Below are 23,148 nucleotides of genomic sequence, written 5' to 3' on the forward strand. Positions count from 1 at the left end.
AAGGCTGAGGGTTGACCTCATTGCAGTCTACAGCTTCCTGTGGCAGTTGCACATCTCCTGACCATGTCCGAAGCCTTTGGTGGCTCTTCAACAGCTGCTGTGCCCCTGTGTGCCCCACTGAGCCATTGCCAATGTTCACACCTTGGCTGGTGCTGACAGTCACGTCCTCCCCACACCTGGGGGCAGGGTGACTTCACCTCCCACCTACCGGATGGGCAGGAGGGGTGGGACCCTTTGTCAATCGACAGGGTCTTCAACAAAAGAGGTTCCCAGAGAAACTGAGAAGCTGCTGAACCATGCTGTAATGCCCACAGTCACATCTGACCAGGCCACAAAATGGGGTCCCTGTCAAAGCCCCTCTTTGAGTGGCCTTCTCGGAGCAGTGAGTCTGTTAATGGGAGCCCTCACCTTAGACGGGGACGCTGTCAAGTAGACTTCCCAGGATTGAGAGTGCATCACCTCCGCACTTGGGTGAGTGGTTGTTTTGCTCTGCTGGATATACCCTTGGGTGAGTCCTTGCCTAAACCAGGCAAGTGTTGGAAAGTAAAATGTGGGAAAACAAGATGTGCAGTTCCGGCCACCAGGATGATAAAGGAAGATCAATACTAACATGACCATCCGGATGGTTGAAGACATAATACTAACATAATAATATATAAAAGGCATTGGACAGATTACTTTGAAGTATCTTTCTCATAATTGTAAAAATTTATCGCCCAGACTCGTGAGAATGGTATGTCGGGCCGGATAACCGCCCCCAAGTGTCTGGGACGTGTGAATGTCCTTGGGCCTGGTCTGTGAATGAGTGGAAAAACAAGTGAGACAAACATCACATGAGTTTAGTGTGTTTTTAATAACAAGTAGTGAGAAAACACCTTGTGTAAACATCTTAGTCCCTTGGGTCCTTATGGGTCCCTTCCTACATGAGATTTTCTATGATAAATAAGTGGAGGGCCATGCAAGGCCAGGACGTTCCCTGGTAACACAAGGTGCAGGGAGGCAGAACGGTTCCTGAAAAGGCAGAACAGGGCAAGAGCGAACGAATTCTTTATTTTGCTCTGCATGGGCACGTTGCTCTTGCTTTACAGACTAAGCTGCCTTAGCTCAACGCACAAGTTTCCCACTTTCACCCTTCAGATTCTCTCCACCGTGCCGCTGGAGGAAAGGGCTTGAGCAGCTGTGTGTTGCCAAGCTGCCTCTTGGGATGAACCCACAACACTGGGGAAGCCAAAACCAAGTGAATCATGAAACCAGAGCCCACCACATCAGCCCTTGTTACGGTTTAAGGCAAGGTGGCAATAAACCATGGCAGATGAACCGTTTTATCCCCTTTACCTCACGCCACCCCTTTCCTTTAGATCGGAAAGATGATGGGAAAGATAAGGGGAAAGGAAGAGAGACTTAGACTTCAGGTTGGAAAGTTTTAAAGGGTTTTACTAATGCTAGTAATAAACAGAGAACATGTACACCAAATACACCAAACCAATCTCCAGTGCTGATGTGGGGTTGGCGTCACTGCGCAGCAGAGCTGGGGCTGCGGGGCTGGCGGCTCCAGCAGCTGCAGCTCAGGGCCCGGAAGTCCCGGGCGGGACTGCACAGCAAAGCGGAACCTGGGTGAGGGATGCAGGGCCTGAGGGCTGTGGATCACAGACAGACAGACAGACAGACAGACAGACAGGGGCCTCTCTGGATGCCGGCCACGGGCGAAGAGAGAGTGACCCTGTGATCACCCTCTTATATAGGGGTATGAGGATTATGGGATGGAATACTTGCATTGGTCAGTTCTAGTCACCTGATCATCCACCCTCCTCAAACACGCCCCTCTCACAACGGAACGGGGGAAAACTGATCAGTCTTTCTTGGCTACCAAAGTAATAAATATAACTATGAGCTTCTTCAGCATTCCGTTGGTCTCTGATCAGCACTGAGTGCAGCACCCTAGGAAAAATATGCAGGCTAAAACTCAGAAAAGTACAGCCACCTAAAGAACTGAGCTGAAAGGAAAATCAGTGAAAGAGAACCGGTCTTGTTTTTAACAAAACCAGGACATCCTGCCACGCCGAGTGTGGACTTGCTTCTCTTCATCCCTTGCTGCTGACCTGCCTTCCTCAGTCAGGCAAGCGGAGGAGACAGGAATCCCTTGATCTCCGTTTCTTGCTGGTGGTCTTACCTGCCCACGGGCGGCCAGAGCTTGATCCCACCAGTTGATTTCCTTCTCCAGATCCCTGCTCCTTCTCAGCCTTTCCACCTCCAATCGCAGCTCTACGACCAGGCTGAGCAGATCATCCGCCTGCTCACACCTCGCACAACTGCTTTCTGTATTACCGTTCCATACCCATGAAACGGTCTGACATGCTCTGCAGTCTGAGCTCTGGGTGGCTGCATGTTCCTGTGGCAGCTCTGTCTGAGTTGCTGCCTCATTCCTGTAGTTTGTGGAGTATTCACCTTTGCTTTTAGGGCGATACGGTTGGTGGAACCGCAGCTCTGGGATCTCCCCCTCGCCTCCTCAATCTGTGGCCAAGCTCAGCCTTGGTTCTTACCGTAGCTGTGGCTCTGCACGTCAGTTCATGGCATTTAAATCTCCTGCGGTTGCTCTGTGGTCGCTGCTGTACTTGTCATTGGCCACTGAATGACTGACATCCACATCAGCCCTTCTGCAAAATGCTCCCTGCTTCTGCAGCAGCTCACAGCGTATTGGCTTTGTGAGGCAAGGTCTTGTTTGCCCGGGGTTACAGGGGTGTCTTCTGTGAGAAGCTGCACCCTGTGCTTGTGTTCCTCGAGCAAGTGATGCACAGACACCGATGCAGCATTTGTTCAAACACAACTTTTATTGGCGATTTTGCAAACGGCAGAGCTCCCGGATGGAATGGACGCTCTCAAAGCCGGGGGTGCGGTCGCTGAGCAGGTGGTAATGGAGTCCCTGTCACAAGCCTCCTCGCGATGGCCTGTCCAGCTCTGTGCAGGAAGACCTCTTTCAGCGTCCCTGGAGCACCAGTGTACGAAGCCGACGTTGCAGCATCAGAAACTCAAGCCACGCGTTCTCACAGGCATCAGAATCCTGCTCCAGGTGGCGGAAGAGGTTGAGCGGTTCAGCCGTTCGCAAAGCCTGGGGCAAGATGATCTCTTCAGGCACGTTCTCGTTGCCAATGAAGAAGTGGTTCAGGCGTCCCTCCTCCAGGCAGCTCTGCAGGTACTGCAGAATGTCCTCCAGCCGCTCCAAGAGATCCCTCCTGCCCCAGTCTGTCGGGGGTATGGTGCTCAGCAGGTGCATCACGACGGTCTTTAACGTACGAGTGGAAAAGTCTGTGTCCAGCAGGCTGCGGGCGCAGAGCTGCAGGCATCTGAGGTGGATGCTGTCAGGCTGTGCGTGCCTGGCAATATGCCTGAAGAACTTCATCTCTGCCACAGCGTAGCTCTCTGGCCACATGGTGCTTGGTGTGTAGGCGGCCTCTGTATTCTGGCTGCTCACGAAGATGTCCGAGTCGCCCTGCCTCACCCCAAACATCAACTCAATGAAGAGCCTTTTCCCCCCGCCTTGTGTCACCTGGAATTTGCAGGAGCGGTCGGAGGGCAGCACTGTTAGGCGGTGTGTGGCTGACTCCGGCAGAATCCTCCAGGAATGTCTCAGCATGTCCTGGAAACAGCGGGCAATTTTCTGCACATCTAGGTAGGAGTCAGTGCAGAGGTCGTGTAGGATGCTGGGGCCCTCGTTCCTCCACTGCTCCTCCTCGTGGTCGTGGAGGAAGCAACGTGTCTCTCCTGCCGGCCGCTCCATCTCACAGGTACACACCAAGTCCACACGGACGCAAAAGTTCCTCACCGGCCCCAGGTGGCTCGGCTCCAGGTGGAAAGTGTGTCCACGGGGGGGCTTCAGGAGCACAAGCAGGCGGTAGGTGATGTCTTCTTGACGGGGACTCCAGCCTTCGAAGGCGCTGCCCACCTCAATGGCATCTTCCAGCACGTGGTACCAGGGATCGAAGAAGACACACTTGAAGAGCAAGATGAATCTTTCCACCAGGTACTTAACAGCCTCGCTCTCTCTGTCCCAGTTCTGAACTGGCCTCTGGATGTGCCGCGCCAAAAGCCTTCGCAGGTCGTTTGCACCTCTCTCTGGCTCACGGCTCCGTTTCCTGAGCCACCAGCAGAGCCCCAAGAGCAGGACCAGGACTCCAGCAATGGCCCAGCAGTGCCAGTGCTGCAAGGCAGAATGGAGCAGGGATGCCCAGGCAAAGCCGCTCTGCTCCTGGTTGCTCTGCTCCTGGTTGCTCTGCTCGCGGCTCCTCTCCTCTACCTCCTGGCACAGCCGAGTCATCTCCCGGTTCAGCATCTCCACACGCTGCTCCATGCGCTCGCACGTCTCCTCGTCCGGCTCATAGCCGACCGACTGCACGTTCAGCGTAAGAATTTGCCAAATCACCAAGAAAACGTCCAAAAAAGCCATGGCCTGCAGAGAAGAGAGACAAGGGGCTCAGTGGGGCTCGGCGGAACGGAGGGTGCTGGCCAAGGTGCTCCCGCGAGCGGCCGGGCCCTCCATGCAGGGTGAGAACCCACCCCCGGGGGCCGCGTTTCTGCCCCGGCCCCGTCCAGCCCGGCCTCCCCCCGCCTGCGCACTCACCGCTGGCCCAGGCCGGACTGGGGCAGCGCTGCTGCTGGCGCCCCTGATAACCGCCCCGTGGGGACTGGTCCCCTGTGATGTCACAGGCGCCAGAGCGCGTCACAGGCACGCCCGCCGGCCACCCCGCCCTTCGGCCCCACTCACAGCTGCCCGCTGTCCCCGTGAAGGCTGGGCCAGAGTTCATGTTCTTCACGGGCCCCTGCGTGGTGCTTCACGTTGGGTTTGCTGTCCTCTGCCTGCCCGTGGCAATCTCATAATCATAGAACGTTTGGGGTTGGAAGGGGCCCATGACGACTCTCCAGGCCAACCCCTGACTCTGCACCGGGCAAGCTTCAAGTTAAATCACACAGTCATAGAACCATGTAAATTGGTAAAGAGCCTTAAGATCGTCGAGTCTGCGGGAGGCTGGAGAGCAGCCAGACAGAAAGAGATGTTGGGGTTTGGGTTGAGGGGAAGCTGAAGATGAGTCACAGTGTGTCCTGACAGCCCAAAGGGCCAAGCGTGTCCCGGGGCACATCAAGGCCGGCATTGCCAGCCGGGCGAGGGAGGAGATTGTCCCGCTCCACACTGTGCTGGTGCAGCCCCATCTGGAGCACTGTGGGCGGTTCTGGGCGCTACAGGATAAGAAGGACATCAGCCTCTTAGATCGTGTCCAGAGGAGGGTGACCAGGGTGGTGCAAGACCTTGAGAGCAAGACGTCTGAGGAGTGGCTGAGCTCCCTTGGCTTGTTGAGCTTGGAGAAGGCTGAGGGTTGACCTCATTGCAGTCTACAGCTTCCTGTGGCAGTTGCACATCTCCTGACCATGTCCGAAGCCTTTGGTGGCTCTTCAACAGCTGCTGTGCCCCTGTGTGCCCCACTGAGCCATTGCCAATGTTCACACCTTGGCTGGTGCTGACAGTCACGTCCTCCCCACACCTGGGGGCAGGGTGACTTCACCTCCCACCTACCGGATGGGCAGGAGGGGTGGGACCCTTGGTCAATTGACAGTGTCTTCAACAAAAGAGGTTCCCAGAGAAGCTGAGAAGCTGCTGGACCATGTTGTAATGCCCACAGCTCAATCAGACCAGGCTATAAACTGGGGTCCCTGTCAAAGCCCCTCTTTGAGTGGCCCTCTCAGAATAGCAGGTCTGTTAACTGGAGCCTTCCTCTTAGATGGGGATACTGTCTAAGGAGAGTTCCCAGGGCTGAGAGTGCATCACCTCTTCACTTGGGTGAGTGGTTGTTTGCTCTGCTGGATATACCCTTGGGTGAGTCCTTGCCTAAACCAGGCAAGTGAATATTTCTTCTGGGTACCCTGGAGTGAGAGGCCTCTGTTTTCTGGTGAGTGTACAGATGTATACTGTGGATTGTCATTATTCTCGGTAGTCACACTCCAATAATCTCCTCTGCTGATATCCGAGTCTATCTTTTGTGTTGTGAAAGTACTATGCAATTTGTATAAAGCCAGGTTCCAGTATAAGTCGGGGAATGACCCGTTAGAGAGCAGAGTAGGGGAAAGGGACCTGGGGACAGCAGGGTGACCATGAGCCAGCACTGGGCCCTTGTGGCCAGGAAGCCAATGGTACCTGGGGTGGGTTAGAAGGGGGTGGTCAGTAGGTCAGAGAGGTTCTCCTGCCCCTCTGCTCTGCCCTGGGGAGACCACACCTGGAATATTGTGTCCAGTTGTGGCCCCTCAGTTCCAGCAGGACAGGGAACTGCTGCAGAGAGTCCAGCGCAGCCACCAAGATGCTGGAGGGAGTGGAGCATCTCCCGTGTGAGGAAAGGCTGAGGGAGCTGGGGCTCTGGAGCTGGACAAGAGGACACTGAGGGGGGACTCATTCATGGGGATCAATATGGAAAGGGGGAGTGTCAGGAGGATGGAGCCAGGCTCTTCTGGTGACAACCAATGATAGGACAAGGGGCAATGGGTTCAAACTGGAATGCAGGAGGTTCCACTTAAATCTGAGAAGAAACTTGTTCCTGGTGAGGGTGGCAGAGCCTGGCCCAGGCTGCCCAGGGGGTTGTGGAGTCTCCTTCTGTGCAGACATTCCAACCCGCCTGGACATCTTCCTGTGTAACCTCATCTGGGTGTTCCTGCTCCATGGGGGGATTGCACTGGATGAGCTTTCCAGGGCCCTTCCAATCCCTCACATTCTGTGATTCTGTGCACTCGTTTATAACTATTACATGGTTGAATTAATTCTTGGAGGAGAGATGCCGGGCAAGTTGTCAGCTCAGCACAATGTGAGAGCTACAGGAAGAAGAATTCTCTGATAAAACTCTCACAACAGGACTGTGTCCAGGTGAAATACTTCTCCAGCACCTTTGCTGAACTGCCCCATCCATTTTGTCACATGTGATTCAAGGGTGGAGTATTTTAATACAGAATTTATCAGAAAAGCTTCCATAGATGTTTCCCATAGTAGTCTGCCCTTCATTCTTCTAAGCATATTTAAAATCACAATATCTTAAAACCAATTGTCTCAACAATGCCGTTTACTGTACATATAAATAAGGAACAACTCAGTAGACTATAACTCATGATGGCACAGAATTTCTTCAGAAGAGGACAAAACAGCATAGGACTTGCCAGAGTTAAGCTTTTAAAGTATAACTGGTCATGGTTTTAAACCGTGTTAGTACCTACCACCATACTCCTCCAAAACATCCATATTTTTCATATTTAAGTGTTACACACAAGTTACTTAATAAAAAAAAACAACAGCGCCAATGCATATATATCTACTTGAAACAGATGAAGGGAATGGTTGTGTAGCATTGAGAAGCTTATTTCTCAGTAGAAAAAGCCCTCTTCATCAGCGGTGGGGGTGCTTTTCCGACATCAAACATCATTTCCAGTGGAGGATTATTAAGACAGCACCAGTCAGGTATACGGCCGGTCTGGCTGTAATATTCCTTGGACACAGACCTGCTCCCAAGTATGTCCTGAAGCGCTCCAAAAATTGCTCCTATATTATTGGGGTTAAAAAAAAAAAAAGAGAAAAAGTTGCATTAACTTGATGTAGTGAATTTCTTCTGCTTCTTCCCATCTTGACTCCCAACTATTCTTTTCAGCTCTGTCTCAAAAATCAAAGGAATGAAAGGATCTAGCTGCTTTCCTCTTCAGTAGCCCAGCTAGTCCTAAAATTCACAGTATCACAATATGTCAGGGATTGGAAGGGACCTCAAAAGCTCATCCAGTGCAATCCCCCCATGGAGCAGGAACACCCAGATGAGGTTACACAGGAAGGTGTCCAGGCGGGTTGGAATGTCTGCAGAGAAGGAGACTCCACAACCCCCCTGGGCAGCCTGGGCCAGGCTCTGCCACCCTCACCAGGAACAAGTTTTTTCTCAAATTTAAGCAGAACCTCTTGTGTTCCAGCTTGATCCCATTACCCCTTGTCCTGTCATTGTTGGCCACCGAGAAGAGCCTGGCTCCATCCTCATGGCACTCACCCTTTATATATTTATAAACATTAATGAGGTCCCCCCTTAGTCTCCTCTTCTCCAAACTAAAGAGCCCCAGCTCCCTCAGCCTTTCTTCATAAGGGAGATGCTCCACTCCCTTCAGCATCTTTGTTGCCCTACGCTGGACCCTCTCCAGCAGTTCCCTGTCCTGCTGGAACTGAGGGGCCACAACTGGACACAAGATTCCAGGTGTGGTCTCCCCAGGGCAGAGCAGAGGGGCAGGAGAACCTCTCTGACCTACTGACCACCCCCTTCTAACCCACCCCAGGTCCCATTGGCTTCCTGGCCACAAGGGCCCAGTGCTGGCTCATGGTCACCCTGCTGTCCCCAGGACCCCCAGGTCCCTTTCCCCTACACTGCTCTCTAATATGTAATTTCCCAACCTATACTGGAACCTGGGGTTGTTCCTGCCCAGATGCAGGACTCCACACTTTCCCTTGTTAAATTTCATCAGGTTATTCCCCGCCCAACTCTCCAGCCTGTCCAGGTCTCTGATGGCAGCACAGCCTCTGGCGTGTCACCACTCCTCCCAGCTTGGTGTCATCAGCAAACTTGCTGATAGTGCACTCTATTCCCTCGTCTAAATCGTTAATGAATATATTGAATAATATTGGCCCCAGTACTGCCCCCTGAGGCACTGCACTAGATACTGGCCTCCAACTGGACTCCGCACCATTGACTACCACTCTCTGGCTTCTCTCCTTAAGCCAGTTTGCAATCCACCTCACTACTCTATTGTCCAGACCACACCTCCTCAGCTTAGCTGTGAGGATGCTGTGGGAGACTGTGTCAAAGGCTTTAATGAAGTCAAGGTATAGACCACATCCACCGCTCTGCCATCATCCATCCACCTTGTTACATTCTCATAAAAGACTATGAGGTTGGTCAAGCATGACTTACCCTTGGTAAAGCCATGCTGACTGCCCCTAATAACCCTCTTATCCTTGATATGCCTTGAGATGGCACCAAGGATAAGCTGTTCCATTACTTTCCTAGGGACAGAGGTGAGGCTGACCGGTCTATAATTACCCGGGTCCTCCTTCTTGCCCTTTTTGAAGACCGGAGTGACATTTGCTTTCCTCCAATCCTCGGGCACCTCCCCCGTTTCCCAAGACTTGGCAAAGATGATGGAGAACAGTCCAGCAATGACTTTAGCCGGCTCCCTCAGCACCCGCGGATGCATCCCATCTGGACCCATGGATTTATGGATGTCCAGACTATTTAATTGCTCCCTAACCCAGTCCTCATCGACTAAAGCAAACTGCTCCATTGACCTGGCTTCATTCGGGGTCTCAGGGGTACAGGGCTCCCCAGGACAGCCTCCGGCAGAGTAGACAGAGACAAAGAAGGCATTCAGTAATTCTGCCTTCTCTGTATCTTCTGCCATCAGGGCACCCACCCCGTTCATCAGTGGGCCTACATTGCCTCTGGTGTTAGTTTTATCTGCTATGTATTTGAAAAAGTTCTTTTTGCTGTCCTTGACCCCTCTCGCCAGCTGTAATTCTAAGGAGGCCTCCTCTATTCATCTATTTACGTCCCTCAAAAGTGACTGAAAACAAAGAATCACCTGCTTTGTGCTGAGAGCAAAACTGGCCTCACTGACCAAGAAAAACAGTTTCCTGGAAGTGTTTATTTTAAGGACTTCAAACAAACCACCCTGTGTTTCAGGAAATTTCCTCTCCCCGAAACGGGTGTCACACGACACCCGGAACTTTACACACGCTGTGAGAAGATTCAGACGGCAGCGGCTGACGAGCGCTGCCAGGGAGGAAAAGGGTCCGAGAACTTGGTGCAGAGAAATCATTCTTGTTTGCTGATCCTAAAAGTGCACTCAAAAGGTTTTACGACTAATATCTGATAAACATTTACATTTCAATGCACGTGGAAATAAAATCTACCTTCACAGCTCAAGTTAGTTTCTTATGCACACCACATGGGCTCAGCTTTGTAACCGAAGGGATTGGCGTAGATGATCTTTTGAGGTCGCTTCCAAACCCTAACATTCTGTGAAAAGCATGAATTCTTATCAAGCTCAGAACCTTCCTTAAAAGAGTTTCAAGCAACAGAAATCCCTTCTTTTTCCCAAACAGCAGCCAAAATCCAGTGCTGAGTTGCTGGTTTTTGTGGTCGGCGCTTGTGCACAGCACAGGGAGTCAGAGCCTCTGGCCCCTCCACAGCTCCAAAGTCAGTAATTTATCTTGTTTTTTCAATAAGCAGAACTTCCTACAGGCAGGTCTGTGCTCTGCCTAATTATTCACTGGTGCCACCGTACGTTGGTAGCCCTGTACTGCACCTGGGACAACAACTCCTCTTCCACACCTTTTGTCACCTGTTTAAAGCTCCCGTAACCTCACTCCACACCATTTCTTCCAGGAGGGTGTAACAATTCCACAGAGCTCCAATGCAGCTTGATCGCAACAGCTCACCTGAGTCTTCCCGCTATTTATTCATTACAAATCCCACTTGGAAGTTTTGTTTTCCCACTTTGTACCTTTGCTTAACAGCTGTTGTTGCTCTTACCTCCCAGCCAGGCCACACAGTTGGGTTTGGCAGGCGGAGTGTGAATTCGGAAGGTTTTAGTAGCAAGCGCTTCTTTGTATTTCGGTTTCTCTACCAGGTATCTGATTTCAGCCATGAGCCTGTGAAGGAATCCTGGCAACATCGCGGTGCCACCAATAACCACCAAGTTCTCTGCCAGCTGCTTCCTGGTGTCTATGGGACACTAATGCAAACAGGAATACAAAAAGTAACAAGAAGCAAATTAACTGCAGTCGCATGAACAAGCGTTCAAAGGTCTGTTAGAAATTCAGTCTCTCTACACACATCAACTGCTGTTTTCTCTTTGCTGAATCAGAACTGAAGTACTTTCTCTAGACTTCCCAAGAAAACCAGGCTTAAAAAACTGCCTAGTCAAGGCTTACGTGAGCCCAGTGTGAGTCCCCGTAAAGCCCTTCAGGCGAGACAGGCACACAAAGGACAGAGGTATCCGTGACACTAATTCTCATGACTTACAGAATCCCAGAATGTCAGGGGTTGGAAGGGCCCTGGAAAGCTCATCCAGTGCAATCCCCCCATGGAGCAGGAACACCCAGATGAGGTTACACAGGAAGGTGTCCAGGCGGGTTGGAATGTCTGCACAGAAGGAGACTCCACAACCCCCTGGGCAGCCTGGGCCAGGCTCTGCCACCCTCACCAGGAACAAGTTTCTTCTCAAATTTAAGTGGAACCTTTTGTGTTCCAGTTTGCACCCATTGCCCCTTGTCCTGTCACTGGTTGTCACCAGAAGAGCCTGGCTCCATCCTCCTGACACTCCCCCTTTCCATATTGATCCCCATGAATGAGTCCCCCCTCAGTCTCCTCTTGTCCAGCTCCAGAGCCCCAGCTCCCTCAGCCTTTCCTCACACGGGAGATGCTCCACTCTCTTCAGCATCTTGGTGGCTGCGCTGGACTCTCTCCAGCAGTTCCCTGTCCTGCTGGAACTGAGGGGCCACAACTGGACAGAATATTCCAGGTGTGGTCTCCCCAGGGCAGAGCAGAGGGGCAGGAGAACCTCTCTGACCTACTGACCACCCCCTTCTAACCCACCCCAGGTACCATTGGCCTTCCTGGCCACAAGGGCCAGTGCTGGCTCATGGTCACCCTGCTGTCCCCAGGACCCCCAGGTCCCTTTCCCCTACACTGCTCTCTAATGGGTCGTTCCCCAACTTATACTGGTTCTGGGACAAGATGTGCCAGAGAGAGGTAAAGCCTCAACCAGTGCTCTCAGAGAGGGAAAACTGTTACATATGTGATTGATTTTTTTGCTCCGTGTAGGAGAAAGGTGCTACAATGGCAGCAGGGAAGGTTTCTGCTGGAGCTTGCCTCAGGCATCACGTAACCCAACTAGAAGACACAATGGCATGAGAAAGCCAAGCGTTGTGAATTCTGCCCCTCACAAGCGGATCTGTGCTGTCCCTAGGAAAGAAAAATCCTCCTTGTCCAGCAGAAGCAACTGGATGCCATTTAACACTTGGAAATTCAACAATTGTTTTTTTCCTCTGGGCAAAGAGTGATGTAAGGTGAGTGCCTGGAGGTACAGAGCTGAGCGGTGCAGGCACCCACATCTTATTAAACAATTTGTTTTCATAAGGAATTCTAATTGTTCATCATGAAGTCCAAACCTACAGCTCTCCAATAAATTATGTCTCAGCAAACTAGTGGTATCAAGTGGTATCAAGAACTACAGGAAGTCAAATTTAATTAACATACATATGCCACCATATAATGAAAATTTCTATTTATAGTGGTTTTCTAACCCTTCTTTTCCTAAATATAAGAAAAAAATGAAACATTTGTACAAGTCAAGAAAATGTTCCATAATGTATCTAATATACTGCCTGTAATAGACACGTCCAAATTAGTTTATTCTGCCTTAGGTAAACCAGCAGTCTGAAGGACTCGAAGCCCAACTCTTAGCAAAACACCTTGAAAAAAAGAAGGAACAGAATACCTGTGTCATTTCAGTTCAGCAGGGTAATTCCTGCACCACCAGGTGTTAGCGTCTCCTTTGTCATCGCCTATGTAGAACCTCAGCCCCCAAAAAACCACGAGCTAGTTTATTATCTTTGCTGAGGGGGGAGCACTGCTGGAACCCCCCTAGACACTCTGCAGTATATCAAAGAGTAAAACAATACGATCGCGGGGTAGATGACAGACGGTGAATTGCGACCCCACAGACATTCATCACGTGGCAGAACTTTAAGAGTCACCCAAATCACAACCCGCAGTCAGAAGGGTGTTAGTCTAGAAAGAGTCATTTGTAACAGCATGTTCTGCAAGGCTGGACGCATTCAATAAATTGTTTATAATATAAATAATATAATATAATATAAATAATATAATATAAATAATATAATATAAAGACACCTGAATGAGCGAGTCTAAGATCAAAGTGGCAACCGATGTCTCTTCGTTATCCTGTTCAAACAGTATTTCAACGACGGAGTCTCTGTTGAAGATGAGAAATGATTGTTAATGAGAAGCAACACGTCATTATGAGCTCACGCTCATCAACAGCAGGGCTGGAAATCACCACCCGCTTCCTGCTGACAACATGTCATCACCACTTCTGTGCTGACACCCCATTCACATCACTAAACCTGCCTCCCCATCCTGCAGTGACGCTCCATCTCTCCTCCCTCCAATCTCTTTGCTCCCACCTTCACCCACGAGCACCCTGGAGAAGCTGACAGCTCTCGTTATGGGCTTGCACTCTGCCCAGCACAAAGCCTTCATTTAAGAGACATTAAAAGCACACGCAAGTGTTTCATTAAAATTCAAAATATATCTCCTCCTAACGATAAATACTCTGCTGTGGTGTTTCTCACCTGATGGAGCCAACTACATGGAGAATCTTTTCTCCATCTAAAGGATAGTCCACGTCTGGAGGTGGTGAAGGACGCTAGAAGTAAAAACACACATGCATTATTTGAGAGGCCAAAAAGGCGACGTCCGCTTCAAAAGACAAGGATGAGCTTCGTTCTCCACCCACCTCAGCACTGCCATCAATGTTGAACTTGGCTGCCTTGATTTTCAGCCCACGTTGGAGATCACTCACAAAACAAGTGCGGACTTCATGAAAGAGAACAAAGGGGCAGAAGAGAGACTTTGTTGGATCCTTTCACCACTGACACGGACAACAATTCTGCTTCATTTAGAGAACACACATCTCAGGCCCTTGCTGGTCCAAGACATTATCAAATAAATGCAAAGAAAACCAGTCTCTACACTTCAGCAGATTTCAGGTGCTATCTAGACCGTGAGTTTAAATGAATTTACACCGAAACTACGCTAGGACGGACAAGATTTATTTCTCCAACAAGCTATGCAAGATTTAAAGACAGAGGCACGTTACTAATCGCACCTTTGGTTACCACCAGGTGCCAGGGGTTGACTGGACTGTCAAACACACCACCGCGGGTCTTGCACCACGGCTTCAAATGAGACATTGCAGTGTGTTTAGCAAACAAGAAATGTCTTTTATACATAGTTTATTTTGTTTCAATATTGACTTTAAGGCAAACTGAGCCATCCTAGTTAATTTATAAACAGCATGAACTTAAAATATTCTTATGTCGTGATGTTAAGACCGCTTAAATGCTGCATCTGCAACCAAAGCATATACACGATAACGGGTTTTGAACATTCGATCTGGTGACTCTAAGCCCCATGTAGAACACACACTGTACACGTTATACCCAGAAAACAAATGTCAGTAGTTAAAAAAAGTGATAACAAGAGAACCCGACGCACTGGTCACAGGAGATACACAACCGTGCAGTACTGTGCTGGTTACCAAACGCATCTACGAGTGACATCTTGACAACACAAACCTGAAGGAGGAACTCAACATTGTTTTGGTTTTGCTTTCAAAGATCAAAAGCACCCCAAGTTCTTCCAGTAGATAAGAAATATGATAAAGAGAGAAGGAAAAATAAATTCCTAACTGTAAAATATTGCACATTTGTTATTATCGTACTCTATTGCACCATTTAATAAACTAGAGTTTTGTGAAGCAGAACATTTTACCTTTTATATCCTCTACTATGTCTTCTGGAACTGAGCCTGAAATAAGAAAAAATAACTTAGACCATACATTTATAAGTAAAAATAGAATTTAAGAATTAAACTAAGTTTGAATTACATTTAGTAAAGTCTCCCTTTGACAGCTTTTAAAGATTTCCAAGTAAGAAAGAATATTAAGAATGGAAAAAAAAATGTCCTCTCTTAAAACAGACTGTAGAAGTTTTATCTCAGCCTTCATTCAAACCTACTGCTATGAGTGGTTTATCATAAAAATACTGCATTTGTTAAATACGAAGAAAGAAATCATAAAAATAGATCACATAAGATGCAGTGAATACTAAACGTGTTTTATTCGCTCCACCAGACGGACCTTACCCATGACAGACGGGAGGCTTTGTCCTTTGGCTAATCCGGTGTCCACTGTGCACTTCTCCAACAGCTGACATTCCAGCTCCCTAAAACATTGCACAGCAAGCTCGTTAAAGACAGCTATTAACTCAGGCTGATTCTCTACGTTATGCTTAAGGGACAGTATTTATTCCCTTCTGCTACATTCTTCTAAATAGAAACTGAAGCAGATCTGATGTCCACAGATTTTACTAGAGCAAGCCAAACAGGGGTGACTTTACAAACCGGATGCTGTCACAGTGGTTATGATTTAAGTCAGGCTCAACAGGAATCTCTGCTCGTTAGTCAAAGATGAACTTTCACAAAGAGATCACGGCTAACCCGGAATGTATAACTGTGAACTTACTTGTGGATCGCCTTTCCTCCCAGAGGCAGAGAACCCCAGCAGCTCAGAATCGGAATTCCCTCGTAAATCTATACGAAGATCAGGAAATTCTCCTTTTTTGTTATGAGTTTCCGTCTGCTGGAACTAAAGGCTTTTTCCCCTCAGCTTTCTCTTGCATTAGCTATTGGTAAGACTTTCTAATTGCTTTTCCCCAAAACTAATTTCTAGTATATAAAGGCTGGAGTTCTGAAGCACCCTTCCCAAGTTTTGAGGCAACATGGATTTAGCACATGAACCGCAAAGAGATTCCCCAAGTCACGACATTTTACAGTCAAAAGCCAGACTGGATCGTCTGTTCCTGTTACTTTTTAGCACACCTGAAGTCTCTAAAAAGACCAACTTATTGCTGAAAATGGTGTTTGTGTATTATTAAAGGATACAGGCAGCACCAAGCTTTCTGCATATCCACAGTCCAGCACCATGGCTGAATTGATCCCAAGCGTCAGGAGGGACATGAGATGACTTGGGGCAAACAAAACGGAAGGTACCTGCGTGGAAACCAAAAGGAGAGTTGACAGGAGGGGGGGAAAGAAACAAACCCAAAGAACCGATGCTTTCTCCAAATCTTAGATTAAAAGCAAAACCCAAACGATCGTATCTAGAAGTATCCATTTTAAATTTCATTTTTAAGGTAGTATAGTAACGAACAAACTACAACAGGATTCTAAACTTCACGTTCATCTTATTTGTGATACAAACCACTTCAGTACTAATTAATCTTGCAATGGGTTTGTAAGAAAAGCAAGTGTTAACTACAAAACTCATCTTAAGTCATAGATCAGGTTTCTTAATGCCATTGGCACTGAAAAGAAATTAAAGAAACTAAACCACAGCTACTTGAAATGCTGTATAAAGACTTGAAGATGTGAACAAAGGTGCCAGAAAACCCCAGACGTGTAACTTATGAGAACACACCGGTACACAAAACTTCCCAACAGAAGCTACTTAACACACCTTCCACAAAGTAATTTGTAAACTCAAGCCAAAATCACAAAATAATTACTTCCTTCTCCCAGATTTCCATAAATCAAGTTGCCTAGATGGTGACAGCTCCTCTTCTTGAAGTGTGAATGAAATGAGTAATTTCAATAAATTCTGCGTTTAAGTGTAAAATTAGAATCACAGAATGTCCTGAGTTGGAAGGGACCCCCAAGGATCACCGAGTCCAACTCCTGTCCCTGCATATGACAACCCCAAAATTCACAGCCCGGACACACAACTTATAATATTGATCCTGTATTAATATGCCACTCTTTGCATAAAATGGAAATATTAGCCAGAGGGAATTTACCTCCCATCAGTATTAGCCTGTTTTTTAACACATCACAAAGTCCGTCAATTAAAATATGACTTTCCAAGTCACGAGTCTTTTTCAGCAACCAGTTTTCAGGAGAGCGCTGTATCTGAGACATGTTTTTTCATGTAAGGGCATTAGGAAACAAAAAACCCTTCAAATCCCTCAAATCTTTCAGCAGTTTCAAGTCATCGGAAAATTTTATCAATAGTAGGAAAGAATTGTGCTGAAGCTTAAGATGAGTTGGCACAGTGTGTTGTGGGAGCACAGTGAAGCCCTGCAGACAAACTAGCTTCACCACTTTTTATAGAAGAACCTTAACCCTTGTTCTAGCTGAATTGGAGATGGATTCACCTTCCAAAACATCTTCCCTTACAACTGAGTAAGAATTAGGTTCAATGTTTTCTTCAGAAAGGCCAATTAAGCAGAGAAGATAATAAATTACACATAAGCTCTTCTCTAAAGGAGCGGAGCCAGGGGTTAAATCACATGCCAGGCACAGATATTGACTGGTAGAAGTCACAAGATTTGCTGAGAGAGCACTAGCAAGGGTTGAAATATAAATCTGGCTTCAGGCAGCGCTCAATGGGGATTATTGGATCTGTCTGGAGCAGTGCAATGCGAGCTGTACTTTCTGGTGGATGAGGGGAAAGCTGTGGATGTGGTCTATCTGGACTTCAGCAAGGCCTTTGACACTGTCTCCCATAATATACTCCTGCAAAAGCTGGTAGCCCATGGCTTGGACAAGTGCACTCTGCGCTGGGTTAAGAACTGGCTGGAGGGCCGGGCCCAGAGAGTGCTGGTGAATGGGGCTGCATCCAGCTGGCGGCCAGTCACTAGTGGTGTCCCCAGGGGTCAGTGTTGGGTCCAGTCCTGTTTAACATCTTTATTGATGATTTAGATGAGGGGATTGAGACCATCATCAGCAAATTTGCTGATGACACCAAGTTGGGAGGGAGTGTGGACCTGCTGGAAGGCAGGAGGGCTCTGCAGAGGGATCTGGATAGACTGGAAAAATGGGCTGATTCCAATGGGATGAAGTTCAACAAGGCCAAGTGCCGGGTCCTGCACTCTGGCCACAACAACCCCCTGCAGCGCTCCAGGCTGGGCACAGAGTGGCTGGAGAGCAGTCAGACAGAAAGGGACCTGGGGGTGCTAATTGACAGGAAGCTCAACAGGAGCCAACAGTGTGCCCAGGTGGCCAAGAAGGCCAGTGGTGTCCTGTCCTGTATCCAAACCAGCGTGGTCAGCAGGACAAGGGCAGTGATCCTTCCCCTGTGCTCTGCATTGGGGAGGCCAAACCTGGAGTATTGTGTTCAGTTCTGGGCCCCTCAGCTCAGGAAAGAGATTGAAGTGCTGGAGCGGGTCCAGAGAAGAGCAACAAGACTGGGGAAGGGACTTGAACATAAGCCCTATGGGGAGAGGCTGAGGGAGCTGGGCTTGTTTAGTCTGGAGAAGAGGAGGATTAGCGCTGAGCTCAGCACTCTCTAGAACTACCTGAAGGGCAGTTCTAGCCAGGTGGGGATTGGGCTCTTCTCCCAGGCATCAGCAATAGGACAAGGGGCCATGGGCTTCAACTCTGCCAGGGGAAATTGAGGCTGGAGATGAGAAAGCAATTCTGTGCAGAGAGAGTGGTCAGGATTGGAACGGCTGCCCAGGGAGGTGCTGGACTCACCGGCCCTGGAGGGTTTGAAACTGAGATTGGACATGGCACTTAGTGCCATGATCTAGTAAACGGACTGGAGTTGGACTCCATGATCTCTGAGTTTTTTTCCAACCCCGTCGATTCTGTGTGATTCTGTGTACAAGCCACAGAAACCTTTCGGATTCTTGTTAACAGCTCCTGTTCTGCGGCCTCAAAAAGAATCAGAATGGAATGAAAACAGCCTGTAGTCCAATCTCCAAGTTCTACATCCCCAGACAACCATCAGTTTTATTTTCCTTTTTGGCATTCTTTTCATTTCTTTGTCCACATCTGGTAGTGATTCTAAGTAAAATTTCTACCGGCAAGTGCTACGCTGAGCACATCCAGTAGTTATATAAAACACGTACCTCAAAATGCTTGAACAGGACCCTTGTGAGCGTGTCCCTGAAGTGCGAAGGGCACAGGACAGACTCTATGATCACAACACGGCGGTCTCGGGGATTCACCAACAGATGTCTAAAGAAGGCAAGACGTGTAAAACAAAACTGGTAAGTTAAAGCACGTATTATGAGACCTACCTTAAGTTCATATTCCATTCTCCTCAAAAATCCTAAACTTTTGCATGTAGGTAGAACTTTCTACAGCAGATCGCAAAGTCTTTTTCCCAAATTCTAAGAACCCAATGCTTTCCTAAAAGAAAGTCAGGAAACTGAGTTACGGAAAACAAGTTATAGAGCCAGCAGACTGTCGTTCTGAATACGTTATACATTTCTAAATCAATATAAAGAAATGCAAAAAAAGGCATGAACAATAGTCATTAATGACTTGCTCAGTGTCATACGGTGTGTCCATAAGAGTGAGAATAACAGTGTAGATTTTCTGATTCTAGTGGAAGAGGATGGAACTGTCCCATTTTCAATTAGAAAGTGGTGATTAAGGACAGGAAAAAAACCAGACAGAAACCCACAGGAGATCTGAGGCACAGAAACTAAGTATTGGTTTCCTGTGCCAAGTGATGATTTTTACTGTGTAAAAATAAGGAATGGAAGTAAAGAGAAAAAATTAAGTCCCACTTTATTATTCACTAATGGTACTAAAAATACAATGAAAAGAAACATTAGTAAGGTAAAAATATTCCAAATCACTATCATGAGGAGAGTTCTGCACTGATGTAAGACGACTTTCAGCCCTACCAAAATCAGTACAGCTCCTTGGATAATGACTTTCCCCTATCAAGTCCTTTACGAGTGCCACAGTTCAAAGGCAATTTATCAAATACTTTGTAATTCCAGAGAGCAACCGATGCTGCAGGACACTAACTCTTTGTAACACAACCTGAATTTTGGCGTCACTGAATTTCTCCTGCAAAGAATACAGCCAGACCTACAGAATCTTGTTTCTAATTTTGCCACAGCCTCCAGTCACATGTGTAAAACCTCCCAACGCACTCAGAAAAGAGCTGCAGAAGGTTTGAGTAACTGACATCCAAGCATCTCTTACCTGAAATACAGCATATGGATAAATTCCTTCAGATATGAATATAGCTCTTCTGTATTAATGTTGTACTGAACAACTTTGACAGGCTGTAAGGGAAAAATAACCACAGTCAGCTTAAATACTAGGCAGTGATTATATATAAATAAATATATATATCACAGTATGTTTGGGATTGGAAGGGACCTCAAAAGCTCATCCAGTGCAATCCCCCCATGGAGCAGGAACACCCAGATGAGGTTACACAGGAAGGTGTCCAGGCGGGTTGGAATGTCTGCACAGAAGGAGACTCCACAACCTCCCTGGGCAGCCTGGGCCAGGCTCTGCCACCCTCACCGGGAACAAGTTTCTTCTCAAATTTAAGTGGAACCTCTTGTGTTCCAGCTTGATCCCATTACCCCTTGTCCTATCATTGTTTGCCACCGAGAAGAGCCTGGCTCCATCCTCATGGCACTCACCCTTTATATATTTATAAACATTAATGAGGTCCCCCCTTAGTCTCCTCTTCTCCAAACTAAAGAGCCCCAGCTCCCTCAGCCTTTCCTCACACGGGAGATGCTCCACTCCCTTCAGCATCTTCGTTGCCCTACGCTGGACTCTCTCCAGCAGTTCCCTGTCCTGCTGGAACTGAGGGGCCACAACTGGACACAATATTCCAGGTGTGGTCTCCCCAGGGCGGAGCAGAGGGGCAGGAGAACCTCTCTGACCTACTGACCACCCCCCTTGTAATACACCCCAGGTACCATTGGCTTCCTGGCCACAAGGGCCCAGTGCTGGCTCATGGTCACCCTGCTGTCCCCAGGACCCCCAGGTCCCTTTCCCCTACGCTGCTCTCTAATATGTAATTTCCCAACCTATACTGGAACCTGGGGTTGTTCCTGCCCAGATGCAGGACTCCACACTTTCCCTTGTTAAATTTCATCAGGTTATTCCCCGCCCAACTCTCCAGCCTGTCCAGGTCTCTGATGGCAGCACAGCCTCTGGCGTGTCAGCCACTCCTCCCAGCTCGGTGTCATCAGCAAACTTGCTGATAGTGCACTCTATTGCCTCGTCTAAATCGTTAATGAATATATTGAATAATATTGGCCCCAGCACTGCCCCCTGAGGCACTGCACTGGATACTGGCCTCCAACTGGACTCCGCACCATTGACTACCACTCTCTGGCTTCTCTCCTTAAGCCAGTTTGCAATCCACCTCACTACTCTATTGTCCAGACCACACCTCCTCAACTGAGCTGTGAGGATGCTGTGGGAGACTGTGTCAAAGATATATATATGATAATATGGTATATCTGAACATACATAACCCAACATATATGAAGAAATCCTGACTCTTGCCTGATTTGTTCTATGTCCTTAACAACGCATCTCATAAACTCACCCTGTAACTCAGCTCTAGGGTTTAATAATGCTGTTTTTTCACACTGCTAACTTATATCTACATTAGTTTTCCAAAGCTGCCATTCTATACTAAAAGGCAAAAAAAATAGCTAGACAAAGCTATTCCTCAGTAAGTACCCAAATATAAGCGGCAGAGCTGATGAGAACCAATTACTATCGGTCTCGGTATCATGCTTACTTGTATATATTATAGTTACTATCTTTTAACAGCAGTTTTTATAAGATCATGAAAAATAGCTTATGATGGGCAGAAAATGCATCTGAAAATTCTTTCTGTATCATAACATAGTTCAGGTAAAATCGTTTAATTTACCTTTGCGACATCGGGTTTCTTTATTTCACTAGGAATAATGCATCTTGGTCCTGTTTCTCCTGCAAACCCACACCTAAAAGACAACGTTGAAAGCCTTATCATTTGAAGTCACTATTACATGCACAAAGGCTTTGTTAAATCCCCTCCTTAACCACACTGGAGCAATTGCCAGGTAACGAAGCAAGTATAACTTCATATAAAACCAAGTTTCACAGTTTCACGGCCTTTTTAGGGCAGCAGAGACACCCTCAGGGATACAAGCAGGTAAATGCAACCACTCTAAAAAGAGCAGCACACAGAGATGCTTTTCCTGCACTATAATCATTTTAATGCGTGCTGGCCGCCTCCCTGAGCAGGCCACTGAAACCCAAGGAGCATCAGCAGGGTATTTTAACCCCAAACACGGGGCTGAATTGTTTAAACAGCCCCTTTTCCGTGAGGGCCCAGTGCCCCTGTGACACAAGCGTGGGGGGAGTTGGGGGTTTGTCACGCAATGGGGTATTTCCACATGGAGCGGCAGAGGCACAGAGACATTTTTGGCCCATGACCTTTTGGTGAGACCCCACTTGGAGTCCTGTGTCCAGCTCTGGGTCCTCAGCACAGGACACACATGGACCTGCTGGAGAGGGGCCAGAGGAGCCACAGGAATGATCCGAGGCTGGAACAGCTCTGCTGGGAGGACAGGCTGAGAGAGCTGGGGTGTTCAGCTGGAGAAGAGAAGCTCCGGGGAGACCTTATTGCCGCCCTTCTGTACTTAAAAAGGGCCGACAAGCAAGATGGAGACAGACTTTTGAGCAGGGCTTCTTGCAACAGAACAAGGGGTGATGGTTTTAAACCAAAGGAGGGAGATTCAGGCTGGACATGATGCAGAAATTGTTGTCCCTGAGGGTGGTGAGAGCCTGGCCCAGGTTGGCCAGAGAGGTGGTGGATGCCCCATCCCTGGAGACATCCCAGGCCAGGCTGGACGGGGCTCTGAGCAACCTGAGCTGGTGAAGATGTCCCTGCTCATGGCAGGGGTGGCACTGGGGGAGCTGGGAACGTCCCTTCAACCCAAACCATTCTGTGATTCTACAAATTCCTACACACCGAGCGTTTCTGCCACCACCTCGAGTCACACACTGTTTGATTCTAGCACACGAGACTACAATATACGGCTGTTACCGCCGGCTTGGTATCATGCAGATCACCACAGAAAGACGTTGAGGGGGGAAAACAAACCAAACCAAAACCGCACAACCACCAGTATTCATCCCGACGCCGGGCCCGCCCCGCAGCCGCGACACCGGCCCCGCGGAGCAGCTGTCGCACACCGGGCAGCGCGGGGCAGCGCGGGGCAGCGCGGGGCAGCGCGGGGCAGCGCGGGGCAGCACTCACTTGGTGAAGGCCGCGCCCAGGTCCAGCACCACGGCGGTTTTCTCGCCGCCGCTGCCCAGACCCTCGTACAGCGGCATCGCGGCTCCGGCTGCTCCGCCAGTGGCACGGCGGGGCCTTCTTCCGGCGATGGGGCCTTCCTCCTCCCCTGCGCGGCGAGCTGCCCGCGGCGCCTGCCCGCACACCCGCCGTCCCACCGACCCCCTCAGC

The 23,148-nt window shown here is 48.7% G+C and overlaps 2 protein-coding genes across 2 annotated transcripts; both read right to left on the reverse strand.

Moving 5' to 3' along the window:
• Positions 1–2,825: 2,825 nt before the first annotated feature.
• On the reverse strand, positions 2,826–4,896 carry LOC106145957 (inositol 1,4,5-trisphosphate receptor-interacting protein-like 1). Its single transcript, XM_065063081.1, has 2 exons — positions 4,760–4,896; positions 2,826–4,444 (listed from the first exon to the last, which is right to left on the reverse strand). Exon 2 carries the CDS (start codon positions 4,439–4,441, stop codon positions 2,975–2,977), a length of 1,467 nt encoding a protein of 488 aa, XP_064919153.1. The 5' UTR covers positions 4,442–4,444; positions 4,760–4,896; the 3' UTR covers positions 2,826–2,974.
• Positions 4,897–7,073: 2,177 nt separating this feature from the next.
• ACTR10 (actin related protein 10) lies at positions 7,074–23,144 on the reverse strand. The gene is made up of 13 exons (XM_065063084.1): positions 22,942–23,144; positions 21,568–21,640; positions 19,860–19,942; positions 18,767–18,875; positions 15,801–15,908; positions 15,382–15,449; positions 15,003–15,082; positions 14,631–14,666; positions 13,594–13,673; positions 13,430–13,503; positions 12,969–13,050; positions 10,584–10,785; positions 7,074–7,564 (listed from the first exon to the last, which is right to left on the reverse strand). The coding sequence occupies exons 1-13, from the start codon at positions 23,016–23,018 to the stop codon at positions 7,383–7,385; spliced, it is 1,254 nt and encodes a 417-aa protein (XP_064919156.1). The 5' UTR covers positions 23,019–23,144; the 3' UTR covers positions 7,074–7,382.
• Positions 23,145–23,148: the final 4 nt, after the last annotated feature.

Source organism: Columba livia, chromosome 5, assembly GCF_036013475.1.
Source record: "Columba livia isolate bColLiv1 breed racing homer chromosome 5, bColLiv1.pat.W.v2, whole genome shotgun sequence".
In the NCBI taxonomy this organism is placed as follows: Eukaryota; Metazoa; Chordata; class Aves; order Columbiformes; family Columbidae; genus Columba; species Columba livia.

Bases quoted from the DNA above. Each gene is read 5' to 3' on its own strand.
- ACTR10 (XM_065063084.1), bottom strand. From the start codon at position 23,018: ATGCCGCTGTACGAGGGTCTGGGCAGCGGCGGCGAGAAAACCGCCGTG. The intron at 15,450-15,800 runs GTATCCTTTAAT...ATCTTCGTATAG, and splicing joins CAGAAAGCTTGGTGCTGCCT to ATTTACGAGGGAATTCCGAT. The intron at 10,786-12,968 runs GTGTCTTTATAT...TGTTTGCATTAG, and splicing joins TCTTAGACTCGCTCATTCAG to TGTCCCATAGACACCAGGAA.
- LOC106145957 (XM_065063081.1), bottom strand. From the start codon at position 4,441: ATGGCTTTTTTGGACGTTTTCTTGGTGATTTGGCAAATTCTTACGCTG.